We start from the raw sequence: 12,337 nt of genomic DNA, 5'->3' as shown, positions 1-12,337 counted from the left end.
TGTCTGTGTATAGCAAAGCGCTGTACCTGCATTTGTAGGTATGGAAGCTTTGCATGAAAGTAACTGTGGCCTGTGACACTGATGACATGTCAGACATAAATCCTGAATGTTCTCACTTATGGTCCACAGCCTCAGCCTTCAAACGAGCCACAGATCATCTACTCTGGATAGGGATTCTTTATACTGTCAGTATTTAGGAGGAATCAAGCAGCTTTTGTAAAAGGGGAAAAAAGGCAGCTTCACAACTCTCTCCAGTAATGAAACTTGGCACTACTCTTTGCCCTCTATAGAAGGAGAAATTTTTTTTTTTTAGTATTAAGTGTCCATAGATTCTGGTCACAAATTTGTAACAAGAATAAATAAGACAAACTGAATATCAAACCCTCAAGTCAGTGTGCACTATAAAGAAAACCCTTAAACTGGGCAAAATAATACAGCATCAAGGGGGCTAAAACTATTTGCAAGTTTTGGTCACATTAAATTAGTATTTTTGGCCAAACAAAAGAGGGAAAATTCTAAATAGGAGCAAAAGCAACTGTCCAGCACATAACACCATGGCAATCTTGTCAGTACACAGAAAACTGGCTTCACAGAGAGGGACCAGGCTACCAGCCCCTGATCAGCAAACAATTTGTCCTTGGGAGCCAGGGAGGTAGAGCCTCTTGTCAATGCCAAAGAAACCTCAGCTGTTCAAGCTAATGGCACAGGTCCTTCATGCTGTGAATACCTCAGGGAATGATCCTGCCCTGATATTTTGAACTCTTACTCCAGTCTTACAACTAGGAATTCCTTAAATGGCTGAAATAAGGGGTGGGTGGGAGTAGAGAATATTCAGGTTAGTTTTAAGGTGTTACACAGCGCATTTACAAGTTGCATTTTTTAAGAGTGAATAATAGAAACAAGGGCTTTGTACAGCTACAATTTAGTGTGGCAGAGAATGGGTTGAAAACAGTGAAAAGAAATTAATTTCCAGCAGCATTTAAAGTAAAATACTACAACCAATCTTATTCCTATATAGGACTGTTTTGTCTGTGAAATTTCTTGGGGAAAAAAAAAAAAGAAAATTTAGAGGTGAGACCATGTTTAAGATGTATCAGAAGTCTGATGCTGAGTGGCACTTGTGTGCACTATTATCATAAAAACGGCAGCAAACAACTCTAGGTATCCACTTCACTGCAGGATGTCAAGCAGCTGCAGATCTCTAAGAACTGCTCTCAGGAAAGTATGAGCTATTGGTAGGAATATTATGCGCCCAAATACGAAATCTCACATTCTGATGAAAAAACACCTAAACAAACTGTTCTGGTTAAAAAAAAAAAAAAAGTTGGAAAACTTGCTTTTTTCTTACAATGGTCATAGAGAGAATAATCCCTTTTCCCCTCAAAAGTAATTCTTTCCTTCAGCACTTGTGTTAAATTTTTGCTGACTGGTGGTAACACAAGGCTAAAGACAATGCTTTGTATCATACATCTCTTCTTAAAAAAGAAGCCCTATTCTTTTGTTCTAGAAAATTTTTTTTAAAAAAATCTATTTTCTCAAAGTTGAATGTTTTCTTTTCATAACGATATATGTTCCACTGTTTCACTTTATAGCATTCGTTAAGAAAACAACCCTGACTCGCGAGCACAACGGTCAATTTGCAGCATGCTAAAACTGTAAAAGAGCTTCAAAGTTGCACACAATTGTGATTGATAGAGTTAAAAAGCATGCTGAGGATATAGTGAGAATTGACAAGTAACGTGAACATTCTGTTCGGTTTTATAATTTTTATAATAAATAGCCTATCAGACCGGTTTATAAAACATAGTGAAGAGAAATGCCTTACTCGCTTCACAGGAATTAGTTTGTAGAGAATTTGTAGGAAACAGTTTGCAGGGTCTCCTTGGTAGGAGCCTGATGTCCTAGTACAGTCCCAGGTACTTCTCAGCCTAAGTTCATGGCTCCTCAGTAGGCACCTGGGCAGCCACATTCAGGCACAAACACTCTGGTACCACAAGTGGATGTGTCACAACCACCTATGCAGGGTACAATTCCCAGACTCTAATCTTCTCTCCTATATGTAATTATTCCTGATTCTCTCTTTTTCTCATGGTTGTAAGTAGCCTGTCTCAGAATGCTTTCCCCAGGCTATATTTGTCTTCTGTGATAAGAAGGCAACACAAGCTAGTGGAAACTTTCTGCATGTCTGCATTTTAGCAGCCCAAATGTGAAGGGGCATGTCATGCGCTGAGGCTCAGCCGTGGAAGTTTTTCACGTACAATCATCTGCTGTCTGTTTTTCATCTACAGAGTAACAGCACTGCAGTGGAAACAAGAAGAACCAGCTGGAAAGCACTGACCAGTGATGATTTTCTCACGTGTGCCAGGGATACATCCTCAGCACACGCTCAATGTAACTGGGCAGAAAAAGTAAGATTGCTTTCTACATGTTCCAAATCCTGAAACTGGCCAGGGCTTCTTTAACAAATGCTGTTTTTTCAGATACTTTTTCAGATACGGTATCACTACATCATAAAAGAGCACTAGCCATTTCCCCATTTACTTGTATTTTGGGCCATGAAGGCTCCTAGTGTAAAGAAGGGTAAGCATTTTGTCCCTTCGTGTCACTTATAAATCTAGCCACTTTTCTCCATCTATTTACTATGGTATTTTAAACATATTGTTCATGTACACATGGGTTTAAATATACCATTAGAAAAGGCAATACTGGATAATTTTATCATCGAGAAGGTATGTAATTCATTAATTACTTCAATTACACAACAGAAACAAATGTCTCTGCATCTGTTTGTCTGGCTAGAGGCATAGAAATGTGAATATTGACATAGTTTAAAAAACAAACAAACAAACACAGCTTTCCTGCAGCAGTACAATCTAGGACAAATCATTACAAGTAAGCCAGGCAACTTAATACACTCAAAAACTCTTCCCTGTGAACAATCCAACCACAAAATATGCCTACCCACTCCGTTTTAATCTGTCCTATGAGTGTTAACACAAATTTGTGGCAATCAGGTTCTCTACTCCAAGAAGAAAAGCAACGTTACAAACTACATTGTACCCACCTGTTAATGCTGAAATCACTGGTGAGAAATTTATTTAAGTTAAGAGAATAGACTTGTTTCTGTTGTCCTTCTCTCAATCTGGACTTTGTGTCTTGATCATTTGCATCATTTGTAGAACACAGCATGCCACATGCACTGACTTCTTTATAACAATGCTGATTTATTTGAAAATGGAAAATTTGCCCATACCCAGGATGTATGAGATATGTGATGGGGAAGCCGCCTTCCCCTCTGTGAAGAAAAAAGCAACCTGGAGTCAGGAGCACAACGAACACACCTCAATCATCTCAGTTCCTTCTGATCTCTTAGCCAGCTACTATCTCTGCATGAATGGCTTGATATCTGTTTTAAGTGATTGCTCTGAACTGGAATTCTCTCACCCAGCTTGAAGAACTCTTCAGTTTTTGATTTCTGCTATGCGTGTCACTCTTGCACTAAGATGGAGCTGCCTGATTTTCACTAAGGAACAGTATACAGTTTTTTCTGTCCTACCAGGTTGATACTTTACATTGAAAGATCTGCTTCATTACAATTCTTTGTGAACAATCAAAATGGCAACATGCATCTCTCCTTCCCTCTGTCCTTCCTTGCTGTCGGAATTGCTGCTGATCAAAAAGTGCTTCTGGGTCCGTCTCCTCTGAAAATTTCAGGTTTTATGCTGGGAGGGAGAAGGAGGGTAACAAAAAAACGTTACTTGAAAAATTATAATCTACTTCGGTTCAAAGGATAACCCTGAAAAGCTATTTCACCCTGTCAAGGAAATACTTATCACAAGATTTTAATAAAAGCTTAATTTTGTGCCCAGTGTTTCTAATGGAATGTTTTCTACCTAGTCTTATTTACACTCTCTCTGTTAAGTGGCATTAACACTCAAAAGCCTCAAGCTGCTGCCAGCATGATCATGAGGTCTGCTTCTTGCTACAGCATCCAGAATTGCTTAGGAGAAAGGCAGAGGGAAGAGAACAAAAACTCATAGAAAAGTAACTTGAAACTTTTTTTTGAGGGAGAGTGAAGGGGGTGGAGTAGCTTTACATAAATAATAACCGTTAGCAACTTTCCCTCTCACTTCCCTATTGTTTAGAAAAGTCCTTGTCCTCAAAAAAGCTGTTCAATTTCTACCTTACTCAGTTTATGTTGAGAGGGTCTCAGTCTCTCTCTCTCAAACTTTTAAGCACCATATAAACAAACTGTGTTATAGCTGTTGAAGACTAATGAGGTCTACTGATGTCTGGAAGAGAAATGGTGAGAAAAGACAAGAGGACAAGCCAAGAAAATGAGCAGTGGGGGCTGGTGGGAAGAATAACCTTTAAAGATTATTTGAGAAAATGAAGAGGAACTGAAATTCAATATGAATACTAGAACCTCAACATTAACAATAACAACTTTCCATAATAAGCATCTCAGGGCTAAGGCATCCTTTGCCTTCAGATTTTGACTTCAGGCCCCAATCCAGCGAAATACTTAAGCCTGAGTAGTATTATTGAACTCAACCTATGTCAATGGGATTGGCTCATATGCTTAAATTTAAGCATGTACTTAAGTGCTTTGCTGGATCAGAGCCTTGTTTGTTCTAGCCTATGGTTACCTTAGAAGTGGGAAGTATCTATCAAGCACAATTACCTTTCAAACGTGTAATGATTGCTAATCATGCAGCAGGTTTTGTGATGCTGGATGAAGCAGCTATCTGCAGTACATCAGACTCCACATTTTTTCCACATAGACAATCTGAGTTGAACACCAGCCATTCAGACTTAAATATCCAAGAGCTGCCAGTCTGCTGCAATGTACTTGTTCAAAATTAATTCCTTAAAACTTCCTTCCAGTGGTTGTTACGCTAATAGTTTAGCACCTTCACCAGACATTATCATACACATCTACCATCACAGTCCAGAGAACAGTTTTTTCTTACCTGTAATCCATGATCCTCTTAAAGCTGAACACACTTCGCATTTCAAGAAGTTCCTTTCTAGAGAACAGAAATCTTATTGATTGCTTTTCCTATGTCTGTCTCCACTTCCTCTTTCATCTTAGCTGCTTTCAGTGAAGATCAAAAATAGCCCAAGTTACCTTGTTGTAAATATAGATAGACCCTGAGTCCTACCAAAGAGCCGTACTATTATCCGTTTCCTCCAATAACGCAGCAAATGCAGCTCTACTAATAGAGGAAGAAGTATTCCAGCTGAGGCCCCCAGTATTACAGCAGAAGCAAACTTTTTGCTGCCTTCCTTAGGAAGAAAGAAAGAAAGCTTCCTAGTCAACCTCCATGAAAATAGTTTGCATGTCTTGTGAGCAGCCTACCTGAAGCCTCTTCAGATATCAAATCTGCAAGAAGGGAATTTTGGAATCTGCTCCAGAAATTTCTGAAGGTCAGAAAAAGCCCAGAAAACCCCTGAGAATGAGAACAATGGCAAAAGATAAAATGGGCAGATAAACACTGGAGGACAAACTCAGTATCAGGATCAAATGCTTATTAGCTTATTGTAAATTGATAATAAGGGATTTTAGACTCATCTGATTTATAATCCTAAGGGTCAGCTCCTTACAGGTAAGATGCTGGCTTCTCTACACTAGACCTGGTCCTTAGATGGTGTAAAGGTGACAGTTTGTTCGTGTCAGCACAGATCCCCGGGGGACATTTCTTTGGTGATAAGTGGCTAAGAATTCCACAGCAGCTACCTTGAGTCTGATCCTGTTTTATCAAAGTCAACATACAGAAAACATGTATCAGCTATTGCATACCAAACTCCTTACAACCAGATATACATCCTTTGACATGAAACCATGGTTTTCAGTCCTGTTTTTAAGGCAAGAGGGTTTATAACAACTATTTTATATTCAGAGGTTAAATCTCATATTTGTGAAGTGCTGAGATTATTTGTACGTGTGCTACTCAAATTAAATTGATTTTAAAAAATCTTATTGTGTGTGTACACATACACACTCCTCCTTTATGTATATAAATGTGTATGAATAGAGCATTTTTTGAAAATAGTAACTTCTTTGAAACGTACTTACAAGTTTTAAAAGATGCTATGGTCATATGATAAATAATGGCTAAATTATGAGTTCTTAATGTGGTAGAATGGCAGTAATAAATAGATCAAAGACTTCCCAACGCTAATATCCATATGAGTAATAAACAACAGTATTTCCTATCCTGTAATGCACGTCATGGTTCTGATCCATAAGGTTTAACATTTTTTTGCCTGCACACAGGCACGCACAGACTCACAAAGCAGATGTGAAAGTCACAAGTCTCTAATGTAATTCATGCTCCAGTTCAGCATCTGTGAGGGTATGCTGAAGACAACGCTGTGACTAACACGGCCGAGAAATTCCTGAGAGAATAAAAATGATTGTTAACAGTTCTGAGAAACTCTTCCTCTGGGTTATTATCCCATAGAGAGAGATAGTGGGTTTTAGTGGTCTTAACCAAACAAACAGCTCTGAGAAACTAGACATATTCCCTCTGAGATTACAGCGAATGCAAAACAAAAAAACATCTTATGTTAAAAGTGGTTTGAAGCATTCATGATACTGTCAGTGAAGTACTTGGATTTCTTCCTGCTTTGTGCCTCAGGTCAGAGTTTCCATACTCCCAAAGGAAACTATGCATTGGCTGAAAAAAAGAGAAAGTCTAATTTACCCTACTGTTATCTTTTCACAGCTGGCTTGATTGAACAGGGGTGAGGCATGGGCACATTTAGTGACTATTACAGCCACCAGAAAACATTGCAGTAGCAACTCACATGGGCTGCTATTTAAATGATTTACATCTGGGACACTCTGCTCACACACACCAAAGTAACTAAAAGGGAAGTTACTTGATAACTCTATTTTCTTGTAGCTTTCTCCAACTCCTTGAGCTAGCTGGCAAACGAAAGATGTGATCCAGTCCCAGGGCACTGAAAGCCAGAAATAAAGTAAAAAAACTACCTGACTAGTGGCTTAAGATCATTTTAAGATTTCAGGAGTGTAAGCCTCCTTTTCACTACCTTCTTACATTGCCTAAAGCAACTTTGCCTAAAGCAACATCCTAACACAGGTTAAACACACAAAGTAACACTTTCTTATATACATGAGCAGGAACTATTTCCTCAACTGCCTCTCATGCATTTGAAGCTGTATCCAAGCAAATCAGGTTAACAGGGTAGATGGGGAGAAGAATGAGAGTTTTGTGACTAAGAAGCAAGGCTACAACTCAACTGTTGTCCTGTGCTCCTTTTGTCTCTGAAAAAATAACACCAGTAAAAATATTTCTAATACCTAACCTTTAAGTTTCCTGTGTTATGTTTCTTAGTGTTCTGACACAGTGATTAGCACAATCAAGCACTGGTTGCAGGCTGAAGTTCATTACTGGTGCATTACTGTGGCTCTCTATTTGCTGCTACGTAGCACCAGAGCATCCCTTAAGAGAACATTTGATAGCATCACTCATCTATCTGCATTGTCATACAGCCCAGATGGTTGCAGTATGTAGGCAACTGGGAACCAGAGCAGCAGGAGGAGTACATCCTGCTGCAATTTTTCCTCTGATTCTAATCTTGATGCATTTAGATTAGTCTGTTGGTTAGGAAGTCTACAGCTTTGGGTAGATGCACCCAAAGACATAGCAAACGAAAGAAGCCAGAGCAGCTGCACTTAGGAGCTTGCCAACTATCAAATGACCAGACTTGCCCATAAAAACTCAGTAAAAGATGACTGCAGCTCGGCCAAGTGACAATTCCCTACTGTGCAGAGTGAATTTTCTTTTGAATTCCATAAGGGTGGCACTCTGTTGCAAATGGGTCTGTTATTAAAGATCAACTCAGAAATCTGTGTACTTGAGCAAATTAACTATTACTATGATGTACAAACCCAGAGACAAAGAGGAAACAAGACTTCTTCCATTTTGCAGGTGCAATTTTATTTCTGGATTTAAATTTTTAAACATTCTAACATGTGTACCCTGCCAGACACATTAATTGGCATGCTGGAACAATAATGCAAATGAAGAAAGTCAACATAATTAATCATCTCCGTATAAGTACAGAGTTCTCAGGAACGTAATTGCTATTTTCTGTGTTACAGAAAGGGTTTCCAAAGCTTGAAAAGGCAAGACTTCTGCGGGAATTTGATACGCCAAAGAACTATAAACTGGCTCTCATTAGTCCAGGTAAGAAAAATCTTAACACAATACGAAAAAGAGAATACAAACTGGCAGATACAAGGAAGGAAGGAAGACAATGACATTTCTAAGGAGATATCTTGATAATATAAAGAAATTACTAAGTCTACAACTGTAATCGTACTTATTTAAAGCCAGGTTAGTATAGATTTTATGGTCTTGAGGAATTTACTTAAACAGAAGACATATAGTCACCAAGAACGAAATGTTACACTTAGTGAGCTGCTGCACAGTTTAGTCACATATATAGCCTCACTGAGAACAAAGTACATAACTGCAGACTGTGCATCACACCCAAATTTTCCACCCATGACTACGTAAGGGAGTAGTTTTTGCCACCAATACAAATACTTGGTAGTATAACTGTGACTACACATAATGATTTTATCTGGACTACTTGCTAGCTATTTACTTTGCTGGTAGAGAAGATTGTTTATACTGTATAAGCATCACCAAAATTATTCCTTATAATGCTAGCACTCCTGGTATTACCGGTTCTTCCACCGGCAGGTTTTTATACTCAAAACAACTCACAACTGAACAACAGAAATGGACATTAGGAGAGCTACAAAAATATGAGTGAGAACAGAAGTTACCTATATACATTCCCATTTCCCCATGGAAAATCACTATGTATGGAGTAAAAATATAATCCTTTTCGCACCCAAACTGGCCTGTGAACATGTAGTCACAAGCGTTGCATGTGGGAACAGACATCTGTGTTCTATCTTCGTTTGTCATTTTGGTGTCTATTTCCAGGAAAATTGGAAGATAATTTTCAAAATTTGGCCCCCCAAAATAGCAAAAAACAGATTGAGTTCTCACAGACCAAACTATACTCACTGGCAGTCCTTCTCAATGATCTTGCGAAAATTTCTTGCTGTGTGTCTATAGAATGATTTGAAATTACTCAAATTACCTGAAGAATCTGAAGTCTCTAGTTCAGTTTACAGGTCTGATTGCTCACATTTCTTTCAAATAAAGATGCATTTCATGTTTTTATTGATTTCCTATTAATTTACAGAGCAGCAGGTTTCTGCAGGGGAAAGACTTCATTTCTCCAGTGTAGCCGCCTTTAAAAAAATGTCCTGCAGAGAAAAAGAAAGAGAGACAGTGAAACAGATGCTGTTAGCTGTAGTGCAATTTTTAGTCTTTCTGGTAAGCACAATTTTATATAACTGGTTCTCAGTTGAGCCATTTTGATTTGTATTGTAAATAATAATAGAGAAGACCACAAATACCCACATGCAACAAGAAATCTTACCTTGGTTCTTCCAGAGTTCGATGACTGTACTTATAGTAATTACAGCATAGAGAAACCATACACAGTAAACTGAGTTTGTGACACAAGGATAATTTCAGGACAAACCCATTGTACAGTGACAAATTAACACAGGCAAACTTCAGTGAAAACCAAACAGTCATGAATACTTGTTTACAGGCACACTGTCATATAATACAATGGAAACTTGTTCTTTGGACAAGCCTTAACAAGGAAGTAATTTGTAGTTACTTATACACTTATGAATTCACAGCCACAGCAGTGGTCCACAGATAAGGGAAAAAAATTAGGTTAATCCTACTTGTTTAGGCAGGGCCTATGTATTTTATAGTCTGGCAGATGATAAACCAATTCTGCAGAGGACCTCTAAGGTATATTATGAAGTAGAAACTAAATACTTATATTTTAGTAGGACAAGCATGGCAAAAGCCCAAAGAACACTCCAGCATGCCAGGGACAAAAGCAAGCGTGGCATGCAATGCACAGACAGGCACATGCTGAAAAAATAACGCAGCCTCACAACAGACAGTCCTGTTAACCCAGGTCTGGCTATTCACCATGAGGGAACACTGCAGTGGCTACAGCTGCAGGAGATACCCTTGTCTGTACACAGGTGCACTGCCTTCAAAAACCTTTCTGTGTGTGTTGGGACTGACTGTTGATGAGGGAATAGTAGGGCTAAATATACAGGATATGAAAACAAAAAATTAAGTGACAGTTATTTCCTTGCTTGTCAGTTTATGCACGGATATTAAATACAATTTTACGGCAATCTTCAGTTGGTGTTAGCCAGTAAAACTATACTGATTTATAGCAACTAAAACTCTAGTATTCTACCTAGAACAAGAGTCCAGGTTAACAGTGACTACGAAACTTTCCTCTGCCATTTTACTTGGTAGTAAGGGTATCTTCAAATCTTTTCCTAGCTAGGAAACATTGGTCTTGCTTTTGAAACTGTTTGTTCAAAGTAAAGCAAGTTGTATCGACTCAATACCTCTATCACACTTTAAGCCATGGATTCTTCTGTTTCACACCTATGCTGATTATCTTTAAAAAAAGGACTCTGAACATCACAAATTGCCAAGACACCCAAATCACTTAGCTCTTTTGAAAATTTTACACTTAGGTTGGTTTAGACAAGGATAGTAACTGCAATTTAATTAAAAAACCCCACAAAACAGAATTAAATGTCTGGTTGTGATGAAGAATGCGTATGGGCATTTGTTTCCCTAAATTATGATCCATGGAACCACAGTAAATGATCCAGACTGAAGTAAGTAATTTCTGAAAAAAACCAAAACCACCCAAAAATCCTCAAACTTTAAACCGAAAGTATGAGTGTGTAGTCACGTACAAGCAGTTCTGAGAATCACCATTTTGAAAAGTCTGGGAACCACTGCTGTAATGCATGATAGCTACTTATAACTATGAAATTAGCAACCATGTGATGCAAAAGGTTATGTAGTCCACAAGAAGCAAATACTTGAAATACGTCCAATAAAAAAAGCAACTGTATAGACTAGCCGTTTAATCCCCAGGGAAAGAAAGCTTATGCACTTACATTTCATCATCGTATTCCTTTGGAGGTGATGCCGCAATGACTAAGTCAATCCAATCCTGAAAAAGAAATGCACAGGCAAACATGTGTTGCTAAATACTGCTTTTAGAGATGGTTATTGGACCACCATGGAATATCAGATAGAGAATCAGGAGGGCAATCTATTCCTGGAAAACCACAGGGAGCAGCAGAAAGATCTCTATTAAAGACTTCTATAGGAAGACCATTTCAAGATTGAGCTGTTAAATTTGTATCCTGAAATTAAAGAAAAATCTGCTGGTCTTGCAACAAGCTTTTAAAAATAATTATTCTAAGAATCATCCCGTATTTGGTCATCTTAGCAATTAATACAGTTCTTGCTGAGAAAACACTCACTGTAGCTGAAGTGCAGTGTTACTTGTACATTAAGAAATCAAAGATAAGATAAGCTATCATCATAAAATTGCAATCAGCTTGCAAGTCATTTTCAATATCAAAGAGAGATTCTACAGATAAATGTACTATAAACACTCAATGTAATGTGTTTAAATACCAATCCTGACATGTGGCTAAATGCCATGAACTTTCACGGTACATTACATGCATGATTTTCAGAGATGTGATATACCAGTATCATCTGCAGATTTCAGCTCACTTTGGCAGTACATGGCATACCTGTTACTTCTGATGTTTGCAACCTTACTTGTATTGATGTGACAATGTCATGTAAGAAAAGTATACCTTATATGAGCATTGTAGGTAGAATGAAGAAGTATTCCAGGTTACTTACCCCACCCATGTTCCAAGCTTTTGCTAGAGTTGCCTGTGCTTCTGCCAGCCTGCTGTCAATTAATATCTTGCCATTTACAGCTAGTATTTCATCCCCTTTCACTATGCCTCCTGGTGAAAAGACCAATAGGGTATACATACACATAAGCAAAAAAATTTTGTGAGTCTTTTCTGTCCCATATTTATGCAGTACTGAGTATAACGAAAAGTGTCTTCAATAGATGTGAAGGCCTACACTAAAAATTGACATAGACAAGAAAGTGTGCTACGGGCAAAAAGCGTTTTTAGGCATGGAAAAGCCACCCTAATCGCTTATTGATTATGACCAGTAAGAAACTAGTTCAATAAGATTTTCTGTAGTAGCATTTTGCCTGTCTGGGTAATCCATCTATACAGCTTACAAACCATCGTTAATTGTAGGCTGTTACTACTATGAAAATGGCAGCATTGCTTAAAGACATGAAGGTATAAGTAGCATTTGTCAAGGGTTTGCAGGAC

At 38.2% G+C, this 12,337-nt stretch overlaps 1 protein-coding gene across 2 annotated transcripts in view; it reads right to left on the bottom strand.

Annotated features, from left to right (window-relative positions):
* Positions 1 to 7,950: 7,950 nt before the first annotated feature.
* USH1C (USH1 protein network component harmonin) overlaps positions 7,951 to 12,337 on the bottom strand; it is a 52,058-nt gene continuing 47,671 nt past the window's right edge. For both annotated transcript variants that reach the window (XM_075163089.1, XM_075163090.1), the window contains 3 exons: positions 11,841 to 11,950; positions 11,075 to 11,130; positions 7,951 to 9,319 (listed from right to left, as the gene is read on the bottom strand). In XM_075163089.1, the coding sequence (XP_075019190.1) occupies positions 9,307 to 9,319; positions 11,075 to 11,130; positions 11,841 to 11,950 (179 nt within the window). In that variant the 3' untranslated portion in view covers positions 7,951 to 9,306. The remainder of the gene's footprint in view (positions 9,320 to 11,074; positions 11,131 to 11,840; positions 11,951 to 12,337) is intronic.

Source organism: Calonectris borealis, chromosome 14 (genome assembly GCF_964195595.1).
Source record: "Calonectris borealis chromosome 14, bCalBor7.hap1.2, whole genome shotgun sequence".
NCBI lineage: Eukaryota > Metazoa > Chordata > Aves > Procellariiformes > Procellariidae > Calonectris > Calonectris borealis.
This window is presented reverse-complemented; position numbering and strand designations above follow the sequence as displayed.